Source organism: Rhipicephalus sanguineus, chromosome 8 (genome assembly GCF_013339695.2).
Source record: "Rhipicephalus sanguineus isolate Rsan-2018 chromosome 8, BIME_Rsan_1.4, whole genome shotgun sequence".
Taxonomy (NCBI): domain Eukaryota; kingdom Metazoa; phylum Arthropoda; class Arachnida; order Ixodida; family Ixodidae; genus Rhipicephalus; species Rhipicephalus sanguineus.
In genome coordinates this window covers 11,653,623-11,680,018 of record NC_051183.1, presented here as the reverse complement: position 1 = coordinate 11,680,018, position 26,396 = coordinate 11,653,623, and the positions used below count along the sequence as shown (strand labels likewise).

At 45.2% G+C, this 26,396-nt stretch overlaps 1 protein-coding gene across 1 annotated transcript in view; it reads right to left on the bottom strand.

The window, feature by feature from the left end:
• Window positions 1–24,890, bottom strand: part of LOC119401374 (kynurenine 3-monooxygenase) — a 55,553-nt gene extending 30,663 nt beyond the window's left edge. Inside the window, exons 1-5 of the mRNA XM_037668112.2 lie at window positions 24,836–24,890; window positions 6,929–6,998; window positions 5,292–5,482; window positions 1,934–1,982; window positions 909–996 (exon numbers count right to left, since the gene is read on the bottom strand). Of these exons, the coding sequence (XP_037524040.1) occupies window positions 909–996; window positions 1,934–1,982; window positions 5,292–5,482; window positions 6,929–6,998; window positions 24,836–24,880 (443 nt within the window). The 5' untranslated portion in view covers window positions 24,881–24,890. The remainder of the gene's footprint in view (window positions 1–908; window positions 997–1,933; window positions 1,983–5,291; window positions 5,483–6,928; window positions 6,999–24,835) is intronic.
• Window positions 24,891–26,396: the final 1,506 nt, after the last annotated feature.

Below are 26,396 nucleotides of genomic sequence, written 5' to 3'. Positions count from 1 at the left end.
CTTTCCAGAGCCCGTTTTAAACTCTCTTGGGGCAACTAATACAAGTGCACGTGCAAAAAAAATTCAAGGTATCCACTACGCCATAAATCATATCTTTTGTGAAGCATAGGGAAGCACGCACTATGCCATTATTCTTTTTTCTGCGGATAAGCGAGGTACCCGCTACACATCTGTAAGGCATGCGCCTCATGAGCACTTTGTCGATGCTGCATGTGGCTGATGACGATGAAGAATTATGGCTGAGCGCTTTGTAGTGGGTGAGAAGCTTTAAATCACACTCTCTTTGCACAATTAGCATTATGTGACACCTGGTTATTATTTTACTCTTCTGCCATGCTATATTACACACATTAACGCGATTCCTTCCCGACATGATACCTGTATAGGAGCCCCGCCACGGTGGTCTAGTGGTTATGGCGCTCGACTGATGACCCGAATGTCGCGGGATCGAATCCCGGCCGCGGCGGCTGCATTTTCGATGGAGGCGAAAATGTTTGAGGCCCGTGTACTTAGATTTAGGTGCACGTTAAAGAACCCCAGGTGGTCGAAATTTGCGGAGCCCTCCACTACGGCGTCTCTCATAATCATATCGTGGTTTTGGGACGTTAAACCCCAGATATTATTATTATTATGCCTGTGGGTCTTTTTGCAAAGAAGTTTCAAGCACCTGCGTGGCTCTGGGGTAGAATACTCGACTGCCACGCAAAGGACCGGGTTCAAATCCCATCCGACCCTCGATGTTCTTTTTTTATCATTTTATTTTTTCTTATTTAGCGCGATAGCGCTTACGGACACCGGCGGCGGCGGGCAACTACTGCAATGTTCGGATCTCATAACAGCTTTCGCTGTAAAACTTACTCATAAGAATTCGTAGGCAACAAGTGAGTGCAAAGTGGTGCACAGCTCACCCGCGGAAGTTCAGTTCCGCCTGGTCCAGGTCGGCCGACTGCAGCTTGTGCCGGAAATGCAGCCGAACGTTGGGGTTCGCTTCACAAGCTGCAACAACACACGCCGCCGCGCAGTGTCATTATATATCGCATTGAAGTAGCAATCGCAAGCAGGGTTTATCAGTGCGATATCGTTTCACTGGAGTGGCACCCCTGGCTTGTTCACGACACAGTGCTACAAGGATCAAGGGACACGTAGTACACCGTTAAATGAACTTAAGGGGCGCGAATTAAATTAGCTCGGTCATTTAAAAGTGGGCTACGGCGCTAAACATTTCACACACACTGTTTCGCACTCACTATGTGTAAAGGGAAATCAGCAAATCAAATCAAAATCACTTTGACACCACTGCATATGAATGCGCTTAAGGGAGTGCCAGCTTTATTAACATTGTAACGTCTAACGTACAGTTTTTGCTAGACACTTTGTCGTGTGGAAAAAATAAAAAAATAAAAGGAAGGAATAAGAAACCGCAACGAAGACGACAAGAAAAACTGCAACAGAAAAGCTGATAAGGTAGATATGACCCAAATCTTTCATTTTCTTTCTATCAAAGTGATTTATACGCATTTTGTTAGTATTTTTTCACACTTTCTGCTTCGCTTCATAAATTCCGTATCGACAATGTCTTCCCATTCTATATACGAAATCTCAAATTTTGTTTAAATTACGTTATATTTCTTTTTTCCCTCTAACTTTACGTTGGAGTAACAGGGGTTTTATTTTTTTATTTTTTGTTCTTTGTTCTCTTTTCGACACCGCAAGAGCTGGTATGTGCCACTGATTCTTCACGGCTGGTGAGCGCGAAGTCCTCATAATGTTCTACACGGCATGGTTCAAAAAGCAGTAAACACCTGTCAGAAGCGTGCCTCTTCAATGACAGGCTATTAATTAGTCGTACAATGATCCTTTAAACGGTGGCGACAGTTGACTCGCATTTTGTCTGGCTTTCTTCGCAACGGCATTGAACGCACATGTTACTCACCAGAAAGAAGGACCTCGTTCAAGTAGCGGCGGCCCACGGAGAATATACTCTGCAGATAAAAAGCAATACGACTTTAATTATCTCGCTACATTACCATTACTCCCCACTGCCAGTTGCTCGATGAATTTCTGTATGCACCAGCGTAATCTGAATTAAGACAGAACACAATCGACACAATATCAGTGAACGAAATCCTTCCTTGAGTTAGGTAAATTAATTGGCTTTGCGAAAAAAACTTGCGCTATAACTCTATTTATGTTCAGGAGGTAAGGCGAATTAATACGCGAGCACACGGATTTTAAGTTACAGCGCGAAATAGGGACAAAGACGAGGCTTAGTACGCGCACTGAGGGTGGATCCTATCTAGAGATCGACGTCATACTGACGTCACGTTGCGCGGCAATTTTAAAACCATGAATCAGTGTCAAAAAAAAAATTCAGCAGCCCTTGCCCTACCTGGAAAATGGGGGCAAACGAAGCTTGGCATCTTTCTTTCTTTCTTTCTTTCTTTCTTTCTTTCTTTCTTTCTTTCTTTCTTTCTTTCTTTCTTTCTTTCTTTCTTTCTTTCTTTCTTTCTTTCTTTCTTTCTTTCTTTCTTTCTTTCTTTCTTTCTTTCTTTCTTTCTCAATGCTCCCTCCTAACCTTTTCTTTCAGCCATATCGGGCATTGGACCTTCATCCACGTGCTTATATAGCAGCCCGTCACTTCTGTTGCTAGAGGCAACAACGACAACCACGAGTCCAGGTAACAATGAAAAATGCGGCAACGTGCATATGGCAAGTGCCCTCGATAAAAACTCTGATGGCCGCGCCAGAAACCGCCGATCGCCGACAAGCCCGCGACCGAAAGAGCATCCATAATTGGAAAACGGCGGCGCATACAAATACGCTCCGCGCGGCTGCCGCACCTCCGTATTTTTGTACGCTCGCCGGTGCCGGGTTTTTCGCGTAAGACGCCGCCAACGAAATGCATGAGTTACAAAAGCTTCGCTTAATAGGTTGGCCCCATGAGGTCCATATCCAGCACACGTCTGTCGGTTGCTTATGCCCTCAGACATAACTTATTAGCGAAAAAAAAATAAACGGACAAGGTGAAGAAAACGTACAGGACGCGGCGCTAACCTGAATTCAGCTGGGGATTTACTCGCAGAAACACATACCAAAAGATGCGCAGAAAGCCGCGCAACACGTAAAAAAAAATCACTCTAAAAACGTCCCCTCAAATCACCACTATTATTTTAAACTCTTCAACCTATACGCATGCCACATCTAACTAAACAGTTCAATGCGCAGATTTCTTTCAAGGTATATGCGCATTCTTTATGGAATGCGCACACCTCTAATGTTGCATATACCCAACCTTCAGCGAGTTCGCGCCGCGGTCGTGCATAACTTGGTGCTAGTGATAAATAATTAATTCGTATAATTTTTAAATATATCCAAGCGGTGCGCTCTTGTTTATCTCAAGCGTCAAAAGAACTTCTCAAGGGCAGCATTCCACGGTGAGCTGTTTGTACGCCCTCCAGTTTCTCAGCGGGAAATGATTCGGCCGTGTTTTGAATACGTTTAGCTCTGCATAACATGTACCATATCACCGCCGGCTGTGAAAGGAGGTCGCAGTCCGAGCGGTGCTATTGATAAGACGATGGCAATAAATGGCCGCAGTTCCTTTAGCGGCATGTCGCCGCACCTGTAGCGAGTTACGATGAAGGTAACGGGAATTTTTGTCTGCTGATCTCATTGTTTTGTGTTTTTCTTTAGTTTTAATACGTCCCTCTGATGAGCGTTGGAACAGCCGACGTTGCATGAACGAAATATTCATAAGCAGCATAAGATACAGCTCTTTAATATCTGCTATAATAGTGCGAAAAAAAAAGGGCTCCCACCAAGATGAAAAAAGAACGAATATTTGAAAATTCCACGTTTCGGCGCTATGTACACTTAGCAACAACAAACGGGAAGCGAGATAGATTCCTGGCTGGCAATGATACCGGTGTTTCAAGAAATGTGCCGAAAACCCTCAAAAATCAGAAAAATGCGATATTCTCTCGCTGTCTTCGCAATCGCTTTTTGTGTAGCGGCAGGCATGAACGCAGTTACCTCTAATTAAAAGTAATTAAGTATTGCGAACAGTAATAAAGACTACTAAACATAAATAAAGACTGGTCACATCCAATTAGGACTAATTATTAAGATTTCATTTAGGTTCGTTAATTTTAAGACAATAATAATAATAATATCTGGGGTTTAACGTCCCAAAACCAAGATATGATTATGAGAGACGCCGTAGTGGAGGGCTCCGGAAATTTTGACCACCTGGGGTTCTTTAACGTGCGCCTAAATCTAAGTACACGGGCCTCAAACATTTTCGCCTCCATCGAAAATGCAGCCGCCGCGGCCGGGATTCGATCCCGCGACCTTCGGGTCAGCAGTCGAGCGCCATAACCACTAGACCACCGTGGCGGGGCGTTAATTTTAAGAGTTCATTAAATGTTCATAACTGATAATTAAGTCGCGCCACAAGGATTTCGCGTGCGTTTAGAGATCCCGCTGCATAGAGCGCGAGCACGCTGTGCCCATATACAGGCCTCGACCCCCCCCCCCCCCCCCCCCCCCCCCCCCGCTCGTGTTGTCGCAGCGCTAAGCGGGACAGACAGCCCAACGTACAACGAAATTTGTCAAGCACTACCGCCTTGAGCGCAGAAAGCTTCCTCGACCTCACCCTCATCTAACGAGACCGCAAACTCCTACTTTACGACTGTTACAAACAGGCGTTTACCCTTCACCTATCACTTATTCACGATTCATAAGTGAAATAAAGCCGGGTTGCCTTCGATGTGCGCTCCCGAGATGTAATTTACAACATATGCTGTGGCAATGCCCCATGCTGCGTGCGGCTGCAGGGTCTCCAGCCGCGGAAGAAGAATGGACCGTTCTCCTCACCAAGAGGACGACCAACTTCGGGCTGTCCAGAGGGCCCACGAGCTGGCCGTCGAGTTTCACCTCCCGGTCCCGTCGTGGACGCGGACGAGTCCCCTTAGGGGGACTTGCTCTTCTCAGGGCCAAATAAAGTTCAGTTCAGTGCATGCTTTTTAACGCAAGGCAACGCCTATCGAGACAGTCAGTCGGTCAATGAACTTTATTTCCTATCGAGATACTCTAGGGAGCGAGGCTTACTTGCTACAGGGATGCCGCGCACGCGCAGATCATGGCTGTATTTTTTCCGCGGATGTGCTCCGCCGACGAGCGGCCACCGGTGCGGCGCTCCGAATTATCTTGTGGGCACCTGTATACATATCGCAGGATACATCCTCCAGCTTATAAACAACTCAATGATGTCAGTAATGAGGTTCACTCGCCTGTCCCTTCCTGCCGTACGGGATGGGCTTTCGTGTGCCGTCCGTGTTGTGAATGAGGCGGCCGTGCATGGGGATGGCGTGCCGCTGGATCACTTCCTCCTCCAGTCCCACCAACGCCAAGGCGGCACGGCCGCGCACGGACAGCGCCAGGTTGATGCTGCGACCCGTCACATGCTCCTGTAGACGGATATCTGCGCATGCGCAGGAAAAAAAAAATAAACAGAACGTGCTTCTATACGTCATTTCGGTTGAAACGTTCGGTGTGGCACACCGCGACCACTTCTCGTTTTATGTCCTCCGTGTCATGATGTTAACATTACAGCGCAAACACACAAGACGCCCTACGAAGAAAAGACACGACACACACAAGGGCTGCCTATCAACATGCTTTATCCCTTCATACGTACGTCAATTCATATATAAGCCCAAGGCCCAAGGATCTTTTATTCCAGGCAGAAGTGGGAATGATCATGCGAGGCTAGCCTTATAGAAGCTTACCACATAATGAAAAGAGCTCGACTACGTACCAGTGTTCCTTGTACCTGCACTCATCTGAATATGGTTTCATGTGTTCGCGTATATAATACACTGTTTATCATCAAGCTTGTTGCACTTTTGGATTAGAGCTATTGTTGGGTGCAAATGGGCGGTAGGCTTTCCTTGGGCATATATATGGATTGACGAATGAATGAATAAAGCACTGCAGTTGATAGTCAGCGCTTGTGTGTGTCGTGTCTTTTCTTCGGGGGGCGCCTTGAGTGTTTGCGTTGTTACTTTAACCTCAGGAATGTGCACCAGCTACCGGCACAAATGAAGTCTTATTGAAGCTCCGTGTCGTGAAATCAGAAATAGCCCCCCCTTTCCCCCCCTTCCCCCCTCGCACCCTGCGCGCTGGGGAGGGGAGGGGTCTGCACTACGTTCTAATCGTAACGCACCCTGTGGGAGGGAGGCGGGGAGGGGGGTCGCGGCAATGAAGCTTGTGACAACCGCGTGCTCGTTCCTATGCCCCGTGTAATGTAATAGCCTTGGTTACCGCCACCCTGAACGCTTGTACAGTGTCATCCACGTTTAGGGAAAGCACCTCAATAATAATCATTATCACTTCAACGTTTCTTCTATTTCACCTTAGAAGTGTGTCTTACGTGACAACTCATGACAACGTTTATAAAATGAAGAGTGGTTTTCTTAATTTCACGTTAAACATCAGTTGCTATGAGCTCTTGAATACTACGAGCCGTCTCTCCTAAATGTAATCGACATTGTAATGCATGGTACACACATAAAGGGAACGCCGAGATTGTATTACGTCATCAGCAACACGTGAAATACACGAAGGTATGTAAAATTTGTACGGAACATTTACATAGATTCGTTTAAAATTATGTATTTATTCGTTGAATAAAAATTTTCACAGCTTTTCCTTCTATGTGCCGTGCACGAAAACTTAAGTGCACCATTTCGGAGCACACAATGACGTGCATCCAGGGCGCGTCACTGTGTGACGGCACACGAGCGGTTTTGCATACCGCTTCCTTTTCAATACCGCTCCTCGTCTCTTTAAGAATTCTGACAGTAATCTGTCATGCCCGTATAGTTTCAAAAAAGGATAGCGCTAGATTAATTATGTCATCACTCACCTTCTCTGGATTCGTAGAGGTCAACTTGGAATCCACGGTTTCCGAGAAGGCAGGCACATAGTGATCCCACCTGCGCGAGTCAATACATGCATGATCTTCATAACTCCATAAATGATACAATTCGTGCTAACCAGAACCATTCCCTTCGACAATATATACTACTGCTGAATTTCATCATTCTTGTCTGCATCATGTAGGGAAATCACGCGTACTCTGTCACTGCGAGATATCTTGGCGCTGTAGTTTACTTTTATTCTCGCCATGGCGGGCGAACGTGCATCGGAATACTATGACTGCTCTTCTTTTATCTCTGACGTACGCACTTTTTCTTTAACACAAAACAAGTTGTCTATCTTTCATTTGAACGCCAGAAGCTTGAAAAGTAAATACACGGAAACTGAAATTTATTTGGAATCTTTAGAGCATAAATTTGATGTGCTTGCTTTTTATGAAACATGGTTCTCAAGCACTGACGATATTGTTCATTTTGATGGGTATAAGTGTGAAGGTGTTTACCGTAAACTCCGCCGCGGTGGAGGTGTGTCACTTTACTTGAAGAACACTCTGTGTTATGAGCTATTGCCTGAATTTTCCCACGTTACTTATTCCTATGAGTGTATCGCTGTAAAATGTCGTAAATATTTAATTGCATCAGTATATCGGCCACCGTCTGGTGACCATGGTGAATTCTTTCAATTCATTACCAAAATATTGTAATTTGCATCCGATATTCGCCTGCATGTTGTCCTAATTGGTGACATGAACATTAACTTATTACTAGCAACCCCATATGCTGAACAATTTGTGGAAGTGTTACATTCGTATAAATGCATTAATTCAATCTGTTTACCGACAAGGATAACTCCAGGTTCTGCATCACTCATTGACCTATGCATAAATAACCGCGATCCAAATGATGTTTTTTCAGGAATTCTTACCTCTGACCTAAGTGACCATTTGCCAATATTTTGTTTTCTGCCAAGACATGAGAACAAAAAGCGTTTTCGGCATCAGCCTTTATCCCGCCGTCACTTCAATGAACACAATATGAATTCTTTTCGCACATTGCTTGAAAACACAGATTGGTCAGAAGTTTATAATGAAGATGATCCTCATATTTCGTATGACACGTTTTATCAGAAATTAAAGTTGTGCTACGATGATTCTTTCCCATTAGTACAGGTGAGAAAACACAAGAAAGCCAGAAAACCGTGGGTAACCCGAGAATTATATACTAGAATGCAGGAACGTGACAAACTTTTTGATGCATTTATTCGTTCCAGGGGCCTTGTTGTATTAAGCGAATATAAGAAAATAAGAAACAAGTTGAATGCGGACCTTAAGAAAGCCAAGAACCGTTATTATGAACATATGTTCACTACTGTATCAGACAATCCTAAGAAATTATGGAACGTAGTTCGCGGACTAATGGGAAACCAGCACGACATAATCCCACATGCTTTAACAATAGAGGGCGTTGAATATAGTGATACCGCTCTGGCTAACAAATTCAACGACCATTCTTTGCGGACAGGAGGGGCAACTCAGTCTAATGCTTTTTTAATCCATTCTGCAGAATTCTTAAACAACGAGTGCTCCAATTCCATCTTCTTATCACTTTGCACTGAAACGGAGGTATATCACATTCTTAAGGCATTGAAAAAAGATTCTGCATCAGGAATAGACGACATAAAAGCAGTTCCAATTATAGCTGTTGCTGATGTTATCACCGCTCCATTATGCCATATCTTTAACAGTGCTTTTACTAACGGGATCTTTCCAGACACATTGAAAATTGCTAAAGTGATTGTACTGCATAAGGGTGGCCCCGTAAATGATCTAAATAACTACCGACCAATATCGGTTCTTCCTCTTTTTTCAAAAGTGCTGGAACGTCTCCTTAAGTGCCGACTAACTAAGTTCCTCGATGACACTCATGCCTTTGTGGATCAGCAGTTTGGCTTCCGTGAACATAGGTCTACGGAAACAGCTCTTGTTGAGGTGAAGCAAAAGATTCTTAGTAATTTTGAGAACAAATTATACACTGTCGGCCTTTTCCTGGACCTCAGAAAAGCTTTTGATTCGATTCAACATCCCATCCTATTTAATAAACTAGCGTACTATGGAATTCGTGGGGTTGCTCTTAGCATGATTCAAAATTACTTCACCTCGAGATTACAATACACATGTTATAACGGGTTTTGTTCACAGATGAAAGAAATAACTCTTGGTGTCCCACAAGGATCGATATTAGGTCCTCTTTTCTTTATATTATATATTAATGACATTGTTAACATACCACTTACTCCTGGTATAGTTTTGTACGCTGACGACACAAGTTTATTTTTTTTTCCGGTAACAGTCTATGTGGACTCGAAACTACAGCTAACAATTGGCTAGATCAACTTTATGTTTGGCTTTCGGCGAACCAGTTACAGTTGAATGTCAGTAAAACCAAATATGTTGTTTTTAAGCCTGTAAATAAGCCTGACGACTGTTCTATTTGTATCAAGTTTAATGACACCGTAATCGAACGGACTTCTGTTTTTAAGTTTCTCGGAGTTCTCTTTGATGAAAACCTTAGTTTCAAGCAGCATGTCATAAAGATTCATTCCAGCATCTGTAAGTCAACTGGCACATTGTTTAGGATTAGGCACTTCGTTTCTGTTTGGTTGAAACTTCGCTTGTATCACGCATTAATTCAATCTCACCTTAGTTACTGCCTACTGATATGGGGAACCACATGCCATTCAAATCTGAATCGGCTTATAACTCTTCAGAAGCGAGCAGTTCGCTCAATAGAAAACCTTGGATACCGAGATCATACGGCAAATGTATTCTTAAAACATGGCCTTTTAAAAATAACTGCCTTATATAATATTAGGCTCGCCATATATATACGAGGTGAATTCGAAAAAAATACAACTGTTTTTCTTCAAAGGTACCTTTCAACTAACACCCAATACAATTTCAGACATGATCAGTTTAGAGTTCCCTTTTGTAGGACAGTTTATGGTACAAAACAGCATGCATACTTAATTCCATCCTTTATAAATGCACATCCTAGCACTATCAGTATTGCGCGAAACTGCAAGTCTTTGAGTTGCTTTAAAAATGCCATGAAGATGTACTTGCTTTCTCTTATAGTGACTGAATTCATTGCTAGGTCTATTCTGTTGGACGTATCATTTTGGTTTAGTGCTGTATACATAATTATTTCTTGAGTTTGTCACATTGTCAGTGCCACATTGAGCTTGTAAACATTTTTCTGTTATTACAAATTGTATTAGCGTATAGTGTCGTTTTGGTTCAGCGCTGTATACATAATTTTTTTTTGTCAAGCTGTCTGTGTCACATTGCGCTTTTAATCATTTTCATTATTTTAAATTGTATTATCGTATACTACTCCTTATTTCTTAGAAATTGTGTTACTTTTTTCATTTACATGTAACAAATTTATTATTGTTACTCTTTTGTAGAAATTTGTCTGCCCTTGTGTTCTATGCTGCCTCACTGTTGGAGCAATGTATGGGTGACAAGGCCTCAGTCAGGCAGACAGTGTTCTGCCTTTAGCCTTGCCATCCAAGACCTATTCTGTGTCTGAAACAAATCAATAATAAAAAAATAATAATAAAATAATATTTTGATCGTGCTTCGTTTCGACTAAAAAAGAGGAGGAATTGAACCTTGTCTGCTTCCAGAAGAGAAAATTTCACAAGTGCTCTTAATTTTCCTACAATTAAGCCATCGTCAGCACAGAGTTATGAAAAAAGAAAAGGGCACTGAAACCATGTTCAATTGACCTGAGGCACTGGTACAAAATTCTGAGGACGACCGCTTCTCAGAAACAATCGCATCAACGAGATATTATGTTTACTGGTTCACCGACATTATGTGAAGATAAAATTGATCTCTGACGCAAAAGCTGAAGTCATGACAATATATGCGAACTAAATCAAATTGTTTATTTCAAATATAGCTATAGCTGCCGATATATCGGCAACGTATACATTTTGAAAAAAAAAAAAAAACGCGACCGGCGCGGAGGGAGCCAGAGGGGAAGAAGGGAGGGCAACTCTCCCCTGAATTATTACCCCTATCATCACCGCACCCCTTTATTTTCTCCCTCCCCCCTTTCTTACAGAGCCAGAAGCAGGACCCTATAGCCAGCTAATGCAGTGGTGCCCCTTCCCCCATGAACGGCCTGAGTACTGCATCAACCCCCATTTAAATCTCCATGTGCAATTTTATCAGCAGGGGCCGAACAAGCGATACCACAGGCTTCCGGGCGAAGATGTCGACCTGTTGGCTAAACATCGCTTGTCCGATCACCGCTGATCACCTAAAGCCTCCTATTACCCGCCGCGGTGTATACGCGTGTAGTGGTGCTCGACCGACGACCGCTGACCCTAAGGTCGCGGATCGGATTCCGGCCGCGGCGGCCGCATTTTCGATGGAGGCTATAATGCTCGAGTCCCGTATATACTTCACATAAAAAACAGCGCTAAAAAACGTCGGACAAGAGAAAGAAGGACACAGACGGCGGCGCTGACTTACAAACAAGATTTATTTGCTAGCACCGCGCAATATATACTTGTGCTGTATCTGACAAATATAAAAAGAACAATAAAAAGATAAAAACAGTGAAAACCTATTTAACATAATCATCATAATCAAATGATTTATTCTTAGCAAGCCTTGATCGTGCCATTCAGGAACGCTTAGAAAGCACAAATGTTAAGAAAGTATTCCGCTATGTTGACGATTTCCTCGTGTTGTTTCGAGTTGAAGCCTCGTCGGTCGCAACCTCCTTGACTGGTATTTTAGAAACTTTTCGTAAGTGCCTCTCTCCGCTTGGTTTGACCCATGAAGTTCCGGACAGAGGAACCATCCGGTTCCTAGATTTGATGTTAACGCTAAGTCCTACCCACGTGTGTTGGGCATATGAACCGCGCGCGAACAAGCAAGCCAATCCTTCCTTTTGGATCGGCACACTCAAAAGTGGTGAAGCGCGCTATTGCGAAGACTTGCTACACGCACGCACTGCGAAGGTCTTGCCATCACATGATTCGGTGCAGTTTTAGTCAGCAAACTGAACGCCTCACTGAGGCTGGTTTCCCGATGTATGTTTTGACCGCCGTTGCTGAGCGTCTGCTCAGGGAAATCGGAATGAACGCAGAGACTAGTGCTCGCACCCGTGCAAACGAAAAGGGACCTGACAAACGGAACTTTGTCGTTATTCCCTATATCCACGGCGTCACCCACAACCTCAAAAAAGTGGCCAGTAGGTGCGAAGTTGACTTGGTTTTTGCTGCCCCAGAGAGGCTGGCTAGGTTGTGCAAGGCCGTGAATCCTGGTTCCGGGGGAGACGAGCATGCCAGACCAGGCATCGAAACAAGTTCGTTCCTGTGGCAAAGGTACATCGGCCAAACAGGCCGATGTTTAAATGAGCGGCTGAAAGAGCACGCTCACAATGTATCTTCAACGGTTTCGGGCCACCTCGCCGTTCATTGCCGAGACTGCGGCTGTTCTCCCGACTTCCAGCATTGCGCAGTGGTTAAGCGTCACCGGGAACAGAGGCTGGGCGGTGCGTGTGTCAGCAGGCCTTCAATTGCCTTATCACAAAAAGAGATTGATTTTCTTCAGAACGGTTGTACACGTGAGGCTCATAGCGTGCTATCACGATGATTATGTTCCATAGGTTTTCACTGTTTTTATATTTTTATTGTTCTTCCTATATTTGTCAGATACTGCACAAGTATATATTGCGCGGTGCTAGCAAATAAATCTTGTTTGTAAGTCAGCGCCGCCGTCTGTGTCCATCTTTCTCTTGTCCGCCGTTTTTTAGCGCTGTTTTTTATGTGAAGTATGTCGTACCAACTCGCCCATGCAAGCAACCACTTTAGTATATACTTAGATTTAGGTGCACATTAAAGAACCCCAGGTGATCGAAATTTCCGGAGCACTCCACTGCGGCGTCCCTCATAATCATATCGGAGTTTTGGGACGTAAAAACTCCAACAATTACTATTGTTATGAAAGCCCCCTATTGTAGTGCTCACATGAGTTAACATAATAAAGAATGTCACGGAAATGACCCCACATCGCTGGCATTTCTTGCCTATGGGTTAGTGCATATATAGTAAATTCGGCAGTTGGCATGCTGGACAAGCTATGGCGTGTCGCCTCTTGCTTGTACATAGTCGTATTTCGCCATATTGTCGAATTCGCGATCTTGCGAGTTCCTATTGGCCCCTGCTACGGCCTCGCCGATTGGACTAAAGGGCCGCCATTGCGAAATTTGAAAATATAGTGGAATCCTACATTGTCCTAGCACACCCGTTACATTTGGAGCTAACGCGGATTCTCGACGCGATGATAACACCATTCAAACCCAAATAACCCTCTTATCAGCCCTTGTCGCGTCTTGTCTGAGACAATTGGCGCCGCCAATGATCCTCGCGGGGAGGGCTTCGCGACGCCCCTATTCCAGATAAAGAGGAAACATGCCTGCTTATCGGTGTTTGTCTGAGCTGCAGGCGCTTGCAGTAACGGGGTGGTCTTCATTCGAGCGCCCTGATAGCGCAACCTTATCTGTGTTTCCTGAGAGTTAATATTTTTTACACGCCGTTTAATTGCCCCCACATGGCCTCCCCTTCAGCGACGATAACGGACTACTTTCCTCCGGCTGTAAGCGATAAGGGTGCATTCTTATATGGCGACTACGGATTTCACTGTAAGGAAAGGTGTACAGTATTAGGAAACGCCGCTGATTACGAATGGTTGTCGAGTAGGCATGTATTTCTTATGTTGTACATACACATGAGTGCATGGCAATGTGACGCGTACAACACGTCACAAATGCATATATCTGTTATGTAGCCAATCTATAGTTAATCTATCGTAGTGACAGTGAAGGAGCAAAAACATGCATGGTTGATCCCTCCGTCATATAGAAATTGGTATAACATGAAAGTGAAACGTGTCTTTATAAAAGTAGTACAGTGTTCACTGTACATTGATAAATGAGAGATTGCACGATGTCTGTTGGTGTTTGGTGACTATAGCCCCATTTGATGTGGACGCGCCCACGTAGATCCTATAATGGCATATCGCCATCCCGACGACTAACGCCAACGATCATCATAAAACCTTTGTGGTAGCCAAAGTAGTTAACATCGTAGTTAACAGTCGCCGAAGTAGTTAACAGTAACACCGAATTGGTTAACAGTCGAAATTTCCGAAGCCCCCCACTACGGCGCCTCTCATATTCATATCGTGGTTTTGGGACGTTAAACCCGAACAATTATTATTACCCTTTCTAAAGGATATATATCTCCTCGCGAGCTGACGTCACTAGGCTCCGCGCCTTTATCCCCCGAGGATTTGTCCCCCGTCTGAATACCCCTGTACATGCGAACACCAGAAAGCTTTTTTCTCCGCGCCTGGTACGGATGTGTTTTAACCATGCGAGAAAAAAAAAGATGTTTGATGAGTCACTATTCGTGACAGCTGGTGCATGTATAGCACGTGCACGTGTAGACAGGAAACATTTGCTGCTGCGGCCAACAATAACCCGACGCGGATAGGTGAGCTAGTTATCGCTTCGATCGGCATTCCCAAGTCGAAACTTTCTTACAGAAAGCGCGCATGCTTGGACATGTTGGCAATTCGTGTTCACTTTTTTATCGCACAAAACGAACAAGAACGGAACATGTCCGCGTCCTTCTTACATAGCTTTTCTCGAAGACAGCGGTGCACATAAGTGCGCTTCATTTGAACTTTTTTCAAGTGCAGAAACAACAGTTTGAGATTTTATCGAACCGGACTGTACGCACCAGAAAAGGTGCCCGGATATTTTTACTTGGTGGCGAACCCACGACAAGTGCGTTCCTTTGGAGGGTACAGGGAAGCGAGGGAATAATGCGTTGTGTTTTGGCTGTGTTTGCTCGCGAAAGGCGGGAGGGCGGAGGCGAGAATTTTAGGGGGGGGGGGGGGGGGGGAGGCGACTCCCTCCCCTGGCGCTGCCTCGTTATACACAAAAATGACAAAAAAAAAACTGACAGGGTACCTTATGCACTTGACGACTCGAAGGCGAAAGCATGTTATCACCCCCCCCCCCCTTTCCCCAGCCCACCTCCACGACAGCATTCTGGGCCAAACGTGGCTGCGCACTGCCTCCGACATTGCAGGCATTGCAGGCCTACCGGTTTCGCAGTGCCTCCGGGATCGGCCCGCCTTTGACCAAGCGAAGATGTCACGTGATGACGTCATGATGACGTCACCAATGATGGCAGCCTGTGACGTCATTACGACGTCATAAATTGACGTCTTCACATGATGCTTTTTCGCATGACTCGTGTTGACGCTGACGCCGCCGACGATCACTTTTCGCGTTTGATGAACCATCTAAGGCTTTCGCCTTAATAATGACAAGTAAAAGACAGTTTCGGACATCGCTTCATAACACTACAGTAATCACACGTATGTCCGGGTTGCAAGCAGAACGTTTCACTAGAGTGCCACAACCAAGGTCAGAACGCGTTACTCGCACGTGATCCCAAGCAACATTCGAGCAACCATTCACGTGGTTTTCAAGACAGGCTGGACTGGTTGCGCCCGAAAGAAACTAGCAAAAAGAGAAAGTTGTTTTTCTTCGACCGTTCTATTCTCAGAAGTGAGCCCAGGCTGCAACGTACACGGAGGCATTTCTTCAAGGAAGCACACGACGACGTTTAAAAAGTGGCAGCTCGTCGGAACCAACTGCACGGTTGCGGTACGACTACGCCATTTTGGAACTTCTGTTTATCTTTATTCTTTATTCGGACATTTCCCCGCTTAGCCCGAAAGCGTTACAGCAGGGGAGTTACAAATGGGAAAAAATACATCTTTGTCAACACTACACACCTGCTCACATGACTGTTGATTCCACTGAGCGATAGCTATAACAAAAAAAAAGAAAGAAAAAAGTGCGAGAGAGAATTGGCATACAGGTTTGCCCTGGCATGGTATTCCCTAATTTTGCACAGGTGAGAGAGAGAGAGAGAGAGAAATGTTTTAATGAAAAGCTGGAGATGTTTGCCTGGCTATTCGCCTGACATGCTACTCCAGGGGCTCCAGGGTGATGATTATGATATATACACTGATAACCACACATACATACATAGACTACACTGTTTAAAAGTTTCGGTCAGGCTTGTGGCCCGCAAGAAAGTCAGCAGCGCTTTACTTGCGCGTAACGCACAGGTGCTGTTTTGCCATGGGCCCAGAATGTGCTGCAGTTCTAAACACGAGTCCTGTTGAAAGTGCAAAGCCGCCTTCAGAGAAAGTCTTTCTGTTGCGTATCGCCTGCATTCGCAGAGAACGTGTTTTAGGTCTTCTACGACGTTACATTGAACGCACAACGGTGAGTCCGACAGCTTGATTTTGTTCTTGAAGTAATGAGTGTAGGCGACGTTTAGTCTGATGCGGTGCAAGCATGTTTCCTCTTGTCTGTTGAGGCCGCGGCATATCGAAGGCACACGATGGATCAATTTTGTAAAGAGGCCCATACTGGTGACTGGCATCTGTCCAGAGGGATCGCTGGAAGCGCCATGCATGTGCCGATACAAGTGTCACCGCGTCTTTTCTCGAGAAAGGTATTTCAACCATTTCTCTCGAGGCGTCATGTCCAGCTTTGGCAGCGTCATCAGCCTGGACGTTGCCTTGTATTCCGCAGTGGGCAGGTATCCACTGTAGAACAATGCGGTGATTCAATTCGCAGGCTTTATTGCATAGGCGTTTGATGTCCATTACGAGCTGTTCCTGCGTGCTTGGGGACTTCAGAGACTGTAGCGCCGATCTTGAGTCGGTGAAGATGACCCAAGACTCGGCTGTCTGGTCTACGATGAAATTAAAAGCAGCCCGTAGTGCGGCCATTTCGGTGGCTGTAGATGAAGTACGGTGACTGAGAGTGGCACAAACGGTGACATTGGCAGACGGAATCCATACCCCAATGGTGATCAATACATGCAGATATATAGTTTGGAGGTTTTAAATACCTTCTGCTACAAATTCCAGTTTTGTTATTAAATATTTCATAGAGAAGCTTTAGCCGAAATTTTTTTTTCGGCGAGACAACACTGCTTCTCAGTTCAGCTCTTTTTTCCATTGCTGTGCAACCGTGCTGCTCGCCATACCTTCCCAACAGGGGCGTAGCCAGAAATTTTTTTCGGGGGGGGGGGGGGGGGTTCAACCATATGTATGTATGTTCGTGCGTGCGTTTGTATGTGTGCGTGCATATATACGCAAGCAAAACTGAAAAATTTCGGAGGGGGGTTTGAACCCCCCAATCCCCCCCCCCCCTCCTTGGCTACGCCCCTGCTTCCCAAGGCGAACCTGGCGGCTCTGTTTTGTAGTTTTCTAGTTTATTAACCAGAAATACTTGAAAGGATTCAAAAGAGTACAAGCACAACCCAAAAGAGGTCTTACACAAGTTAGGTACGCCATGTTTCCAAGGTTAGGATTTGCGCATTTTAAATTTCATTGAATATAATTCAAGGCAACTACGGCTATGGCAACCACAAAGTCCACATGTGCATTCCAAGAGCAGTCGACTGACAGCAGCGCTCCTAAATATTTAACAATGATTTTTTACTTAAAATGTTACTCATTAGATAGCCAGCATGAATTATTTTTTTCTTCTCAGTAAAACACACATGGACGCACTTACACGCGTTCAAGTTCATCTTCCATCTAGAGCACCATTCACAAATACGTTCTAAATCGACCTGCAGTTCAAGGACATCATGCTGATTCTCAATTTTTATATATATATAATACAGTCATCCGCGAATAGCTGTATGTTTGAGATAATACCTAAGTTAATATCATTAATGTAAACCAGAAACAAAAAAGGTCACAGGAGAGATCCTTGTGGGACCCCTGACGTGACCTTTAGATAATCGGAATTGGTTCCATTCAGGACAACGCGTTGACGGCGTTTCGAAAGGTAGTTTTCAATCCATTTAAAGACACTTGAATCTATATTGAGCATTCGAAGTTTTGAAGCAATAAAGAATGGCAAACAGTTTCAAACGCTTTGCGTAAGTCTAAAAATATGCAGCCTATTTGTCCCCCCAAATCAATAGCAGATGCTATGTCACTTTAAAACTCAATTAGTTGCGTCGCACATGAAAATTCCTTGCGAAAGCCATGTTGATTATTAGTTAGCAATTACCTGTCTATTAGATGCTGCATGCTTGCCTTGCACATTATTGCTCTATGATCTTACACGAAATCGATATCAGCGAGATAGGTCTCTAATTAGTAACTCCTTTTTTTATAACCAACTTTATGAGTTAGGCCTACATTTGCTACTCGTCTTGTGGCAATTGACTGGCCAGTGGTTAACGATTTTTGAAAAATTAAGTAAAGGTAATGCGAATAAACTAGGCGAGCACGCTGTTTTAAAATTCTGGGGGAAATACCATCATGACCAATAGGCTTACTGTAATCCATGTGCTTTAGCAGCGATTCAGTGCCGCTAACACGAAGTTCTGTCGGTTGCACCTTAAACAAAGGAGAACACATGAACGTCACGTGTCCATGGAGCGGTGCTATACGCCGCCGCTAAGAATTGTAAAAAGAAAGCGCCCAAACCACATTTTAGTCATTTTTCTGCTTTAGTAAAGCCGAAATGTTAGTTGTTTCGTTCATTGTATTATCTACGTAAAAATACAAGTAACGTAATAAGTAATACGTAAAGGAACATGCAGTGTTCAGAAAAAGTTTAGGGGGTGTTCTGACACCGAAACAACCCCACTGGCTCACCCCTGGCATAGTGTCAGTATGTTTATGCGACTTCTTCCTGCCTGCCTTTATTTTCTGTTCCCTCGTGTCTAGTCAGTGGCGTACCAATGAAGGGGGGGGGGGGGGGGTGTATGCCCCCTCCGCCCACTCCTTCCCGATTTCCCTACTGTTCTTTTCACCGAGGGTCCCACATATAGCGTCAAGGGTTCTGTTAACGTTGTCACTGCATAGTTACGAGGTGGTCTGAGGTCGTATTTTCTTGATTGACTCTAGAAAGGTATATTCACTCATTCATTCCTAAACAGAAGGGTCACAAACCGCATCCTATTATTAGTATTATTATTTGGAATTTTATTTGCTGTCGGATTCCTCGAGCTGAAGCAAGGAAATGGCATAATATGCAAGGTAATAATAATAATAATATCTGGGGTTTAACGTCCCAAAACCACGATATGATTATGAGAGACGCCGTAGTGAAGGGCTCCGGAAATTTAGACCACCTGGGGTTCTTTAACGTGCACCTAACTCTAAGTACACGGGCCTCAAACATTTTCGCCTCCATCGAAAATGCAGCCGCCGCGGCCGGGATTCGATCCCGCGACCTTCGGGTCAGCAGTCGAGCGCCATAACCACTAGACCACCGTGGCGGGGATAATATGCAAGGTGTTTTCACCCTCACCCGCGATCCGATGATTTTGCCACTGGGTGATAAGACAACAAAACGGAATGTCGGGCTAGTTGGTCTTATCATAACGTAAGGAACTGCACAGCGCGTAATACAGGACGAAACACTTGAAGAAGCACACACAGACAGCGCTGACTCTCAACTGAGGTTTATTGCATAAGACACATGCGCAAAGAAAATAATTATGAGCAAAAGAAAGGAAAAACAAGAAGAACCTCAATCTGTTTACCGTCTGTGCGTGACTTTCAGAAATTTAACTTCATTATCACTTAGGGTGATACAAGGCTGGCTGATGCACTGCTCCCTATATTTGTTAAGAGCTTATGATATGTGATAAGAGCTTGTTTACTTTTCTTAGGACACAAAGAAAAGCTCAAAGCGATAGAAACGGTTGAAGTATGCATGCTTAACGTTTTCTTCGCCCGAATGCTTGAACTAGTGGACATGATCATCAGCCTGCCTACGCCCACTGCAGGGCAAAGGCCTCTCCCATGTTCCGCCAATCTACCCGGTCCTGTGCTTTCTGCTGCCACGTTATACCTACAAACTCCTCATCTACCCACCTAATTTTCTGTCTCCCCCTCACGCGTTTGCCATCTCTTGGAATCCAGTCAGTTACCCTTAATGACCACCGGTTATCCTGCCGACGTGCTACGTGCCCGGCCCATATCCATTTCTTCTTCTTGATTTCAACTATGATGTCCTTAACCCCCGTTTGTTCACTGACCCACTCTGCTCTCTTCCTGTCTCTTAAGGTTACACCTATCATTTTCCTTTCCGTCGCTCGCTGCAGTTGAACAGTGACATAAAGATGAAAAGTGGACATAGAGGCGTTGAAAAACTGACGAAACGTCTCCTGCCTTGCGCCTGCGCAGAGAAGGAGCTCATGTCTGTGGAGCGCGGTTGCACTCGGTCGTATACATGCATATGTGGGTCTGTAAACCTCTGCCACCAAGATAAGGCTTCTCATGTAGCGAAAGAAAACAACAGAAAGTTACTGTGTCGAGCGCCGGCCACGGTTATAATAAACGGAGAGCGAAGTCAGCCAGCTGCGCAGTGGTCGTTGTGATGAGCATGAAAGCATGAAAGACGTCCATTTAAACTATTCTTGCGTGGAGCATCTCAAAGGAAGCGAATAAGACTTTGATATCAGTACACCATTCTGCCCTATAAGAGATACAAGATGAATCCATGCAGATCACGTTCATAATCGGATATCTAATAAACGCCTGCCTGAGGAGTGCAACGAAGTAGCACCGGCACCATAAATTTGTTCGTTATATGCGATATTCGTTGTAACAGTAGTGATATAAATCGGTCCAGACGAATCAGGTATCTGGCTCGCGCAAAAATTCTAGATACAAAAACGAGGCATTCTGGGTTCCAAACCCACAATACACGAGGTAATACCTGTCACCATGTGGCATTTCAAACTTCGATTCATACGGTGGCGCGACCAATCAAACGCGCTTTTCTTTTTTTGCGCTGGATCATAAAAATTTCCGCAACCTTTTCAAACGATTAAAAAAAATATGGTTGCCAACTGTCTTTCAATATTTATTTTGCCTTTTATGCTACATCTCGAGTTCAGCTATAGAGCCTCGCTCGAACCAGATATTTCTTCGTTACAGCCAATATCGCGGCGGCTCTCGCGTTTTCGGTTTCGTTATAAAAGGAATAAATGCCACGGAAGTCAGGCGTGACCAACCGAAGTTCATATTTAATTCGCTATATCAATGTTCGTTATAACGAAGTTGACTGGACCTCCTTCCGTGTCTCCAATTTTTATCGAACAGACGTCGTACTTCATGGTCTTTCTTCACCGCTGTGAAGGCTGCCCGGATTGAGCTAACCGCGATGGGCATCGCTAAGTGCTTCCGCAAGGCGGGGTTTGTATAGGCGCAGCAACAGCGAGCGAGGTTGTCGAACGGCCTCGCTATAAATCTGACAAGCGGAGCTATGGCATGCGTCTTCGTGGGTGCAGGCGATCACGACGCGTGATAGCAGAGCCATGCACTGATGAAGCCATTGCGCGTTCAGTGCGAGAACTAACCGAAAGCGAGGGCGTGCACTGATGTCGAGGATGCTGACCTGCCACCACTTACTGCGAGCGCTTCAACGGCGGTTAGCTATACATCGCGTCCTTGAAAGATTTCATTGGCTGTAAGGGCCACGGAGAGACGTGTGCCGTCCTGGATAGGTTAGAAGGCACGCCGTGAAAGGCTGTGTTTTGAAAACGCACACGCGCTTAATACACTTTTTTAAAGAAGTAAGCGCTGTTCTTAAAGGAGTGCTGACACAAATTTTAGAAATTTTCGTATTGTTGCTCTGAATAAAAGCACTGTGGTCGAGAACCCTAAAACGAGTATCTTCATGCCTCGGAACGCATCGAATATATTTTTAATACGGCTATTTTAAGAAACCACTTTCGGTTTTGATATCGAAGAGGCGGTTCCATAGTGACGTGTCAGTACAGTCTGACGTGTACAGTGACGTGTCAGTACATCAATACAGTCGACTGTGAAGGAAAAAGAAAAAGACGGCTTTCGCCTTCGACTATTTCGCCTGGCGCCTGTTACGTAACTAATACAACACCGATTATCATGCGCGCGCTGTCGGCCGGTTCAAGGGAGCGCAAACTAATGCCAGCCAAGGTGGAAGGTTTACTAGAGGGAACGAGGTCGCACGAAATGTGGTTAGAGACTGCGCTCTGATCAATCCCCAGGGAAACGTATCGGCGAGCATGTAAAAAGCTTGTATTGAGTACATCAACACTGGCAAAAATGTACTCACGGTGTTACCAGAAGTCGACAGCGAGTCGATGGCCCTTGTGCAATGCCTTACTATATATATATATATATATATATATATATATATATATATATATATATATATATATATATATATATATATATATATATATATATATATATATATAATGCAAGGGGATTTATTGACGACGTCTGGTAACAGGCAGACCGCAGGTCCAGCGAGAAACACGAAGGCTCTGCAACCTCAGCTCGTGATCTGCGCTCGCGCCTTTTCACCAAGAGATGATCCCACTGGTGAATGCCCTGCTCTTTCACCGCTACAATATTAATAAGGTATATCGGCTAGGTGCAGCGACGCCTGCCGATTTGAAGCTTAAAAGCCAGTACTTGCGTTTTCGACATGTCGTAATGAAATTCGAGCTATAAATAGTCGATCATCATCGCCATCATCAGCCTGTTTATGGCCTGTCTAATGTACACCGCAGGATGAAGGCCTGTCCCATCGAGCTCCAAACCATCCTGCCCTGAGCGAGCTGATTGTGAACAAAAGAATTACTAACTGAATGATTGCGATATTATAATGAAGTGCTCAAACAACATTGCCCTGCTTTCTCTTTACAAATGGACACTCTTCTAGAAAAGACGAGAGGGGGGGGGGGGGACGCTGAACAATTTGGTCGAAGTTTTTTTTTTTTTCTAATGCAAAACACAGGGCGGTGATCATTGCAGGGTCGCAAGAACAACATAACCGGCGCGCTAACGCGTTGTGCTGCTAAGCACAAGGACGCGGGTTCGATTCGCGGCCACGGCGGCCGCATTGTGTTGTGATCGAAGTGCAAAAAGAAAAGAAAAAAAAAAGAACATCCGTGTACTTAAATTTGGACTCAATTTAACGAACCCCGGTGGCAAAAAAAAAAAAAAAAAACGGGAGTCCGCCACTACGGCATGCCTCATAATCCTGCCGTAGTTTTGGCCCGTAAAAGCAAATAGTCAAACCAGTTAACATCAGCGGTCGATCGATCTGCTCTACGCGTTACATGACATATCCGATCAGTTTGTTCTACATATTATCAACTGTAAAATATCGACTGTCTCCACTGCTATCTAATCCACACTGCTGCCTTCACATGTCACGTCAGTTCGCGGAAGCTTTAAACCTCGTGACTTCACGCTGAATAAGCGCGAGATTTTCGAAACACGCGCTATCGACACGATGATGATGTTACGGCGCAGCACGCGAGCAATACTGGACAGAGTAAAAGAAGGGCACCGACCACAAAAATTGGGGGACCCTTAAGCTTCGCCTTTAAGAGTTGAACGCGATAGCGAAATCCGGCCCCTAGTGCGCACTTCAACCACTAAGTGCATACTTATTAATGTGTATTGCTACACCCACACGCACGCACGCGCGCGAATTTTACAGGCTTTCGATCTAAAGCAAGAGTCGCATGGCCTCCAAGATATACGCCGCGCGCCGGCCCTCTCAGATGCCATGAAAAGTCGAGACATATTTCTCACAATGCCTCACAGATGGCAGCACATTATCTAGCGTTTGCTGCGTTGGCTTGATATGTTTTCCTCTAGATGGACATAGTTGTCCATTTTCAGAGCTGTTTGAAAGTTCGTATGTGTATTTAGCGGCGATGGCTGCACTATCCCGGCGTTTTTCGACGTAGTTTGATGGCCTCGCGAATGCGCCTACCGTATGGGCTCGTTCTCGTCGTGACACCTGCCGAACAAAATTCGTTAAGGAGACTCCTTCTACTACATGGCATTTATGTAGTGTTTTTGTCCGAAGCAGCTGCAAGCAACATCGTGGCTTTGTGGTAAGACACCTGCTTGCCACGCGAACGGCCTGGGTTCGATCCTCATTGGGACCGAAGGTTTTATCGTTTATTTTATTTGCTACTTTCTCGATTTTTCGCTCACGGATGATTTTTCGCTCACAACCAACGGTGCCGACGCCGACAGCGGAATTTCTGCGACACGAGCTCTCTAACGCTACCGCGTTAAAATAATGCGAAAAAGACGTTTCGGTTCATCCGCGGCGGGAGCCTAACGGTGATCAAGTATCCTTGACTGCGAGCAAGGCTCCCCTGACTGTGAACAAGGCTCCCGACAGGGGAGCCGAAATGTCTTTATCGTAACAATATCTTGACTTAGGCGAACGAAAGAGGGTGATTAACCGAGGGCTCGTTTCCTGTTGTTAGACACAGCCTAATGAAACAAAGTGAAGCTAAGGGAAGTATCGAGGACATTATTTGTAGCTTTTAATTGCACTGTAGTAATTATGACATAAATAGAATTGAAGTGGATGAAAAATCAACTTGCCGCATGGGATCGAACCTAAAACCTTCGGATAACGCGTCCGATGCTCCACCAATTGAGCTACAGTGGCGGTCGCTTTCCTTGGGCGAGTCGGTTCATGCTCGGACAAATGCAGCGCAACAAAGATACACAGAGGGAGACATAGGTAGACACAGACGCCGTCTGTGTCTCCTGCCTTCGTCTAAGTCGCACTGCATTTCTCCGAGTCTTTTTCGTATTCTTTGGTGGTCGCGGTGTCCTCCTTTTACTTTTTATAACGAAGGCCCTCGACCTGACGGAGTTTTCGTCAAAACCTGGACTTCGATCGTGAGTGATATATGTATGTGTACGCACCAAGCCTCCTCCGACGACCGCTAGCGAATCCTCTGTCGCAGCCATGAGTGACGACGCCTCGTGAGCGGCCGCTGGTGTACGCTGCCTTTCGGCGACTGGGACGACGGAAAGCCGGGCTTATCCGGAGGCGGCACGACACGCACACGCGCCCGATCCACGACCGCCGGGGCGAGAGCGCAGCCGTAGAACGAGACACGCTTGTAAAACGTTTTTGCGATACAGCCAGCTGTGCGAAGACTGGAAAGAGAAAGGCGGGGAGAGCCAACTGCCGCGGGCGGCTTTTCTTTGTTTATTACCAGCGCCCTTTCACGCTACTATCCGTACTTGCGCCGGTGAGAGGTAGGCATTGCGATGCGAATAAATTAAGAGAGAGAAGTGATTCTTTTACGGAATAATATTGAAACGAAGGTGATATGGGCATTGTCGTCCACATTTGGGGACGACAGTGTCTACTACTTCTACTTAATTGTGCTCCGTCCCCTGCGCAGTTTTAACTCACTTTCAATGTAATAGCCCTCCAAGGCACTTTGCTTGGACACATTTAGGGGAAACGCACGTCTTTTAAAGGGACGCTAATTTGAAGTCCTAAGTGAGTTCGAAAGGAGAGTAATTGTTCGAGAGGCTCCCTGAATGAGTTCAGACTGATGAAGTATTACTTGAGAATTCCATTCTAATTATCTTTAGAGTACCCGCCCAGATGACCGAAGCGCAGCAGCCAATTGCCTCCGCGACTAAAGAAATAGTCCCGCTCAAGAAATTGTGACTGCTCTGTCGGCGGGGTCACCGGCCGTCCGGCTCATGTCGTCACCTGAAGTGCGCGCCTATTGGTGGAGGCTCGTGTGCCTTTGAGGGGAAAATGCCGCTGCCTTCTAAAGCTGTACTAGCCACCTTAGTTGTATCCGACTATAGGAGGAATTGAGGGTCAAGATTTCATTTTTGAATTTCCCGCTGAAACCTCCGTATCTGGATGTCGGCGTGACGTCAGGGACTTCGAAATTTGGTCCCTTATTTCGGTCACATTAGCTTGATAAGATTTCCCGAAATTGGCGTGTTAATACGCTGGCTCCCTTAGAACACAACGTAATTCAAGACCCTAGTTGATGTCGTCAAAACCTATATGACGTCACAGCAAGTTGGTGCGGCAACCTGAAGGTGGCGTTGCGTTTTCTGGCTTACCTTAAGCGTCTTCTGGAGGCTCTTGACACTGGGCAATTTTTTTACTCTAGAAATCGGTAAATTACCTTCTTATATAGTGTCCGTTTTTCTCTTTAGTGTCCTTCATTTGAGCAATAAAATTAATTCAAATTGTAAATACACTGCGCAACAGAACCACCATAAGGTGTGGAAACGAAAAAGATAGCGCGGTTTTGTAGCGCAAGGCCCGGTCACAGCAGAGCTGGAGGGCACCTAGCTGGATCTTGGCTTGACTTTTACCCTCTCTCTTTCCCACCCCTTGCTATACATGGCTATGTTTACTCTCGCCAAGAATTTCTTTCTCTATGTTAATTTCTCTCTCTCTCTCTCTCTCTCCTTACTCGTTCTCTCGCCCATCTGAGTTATT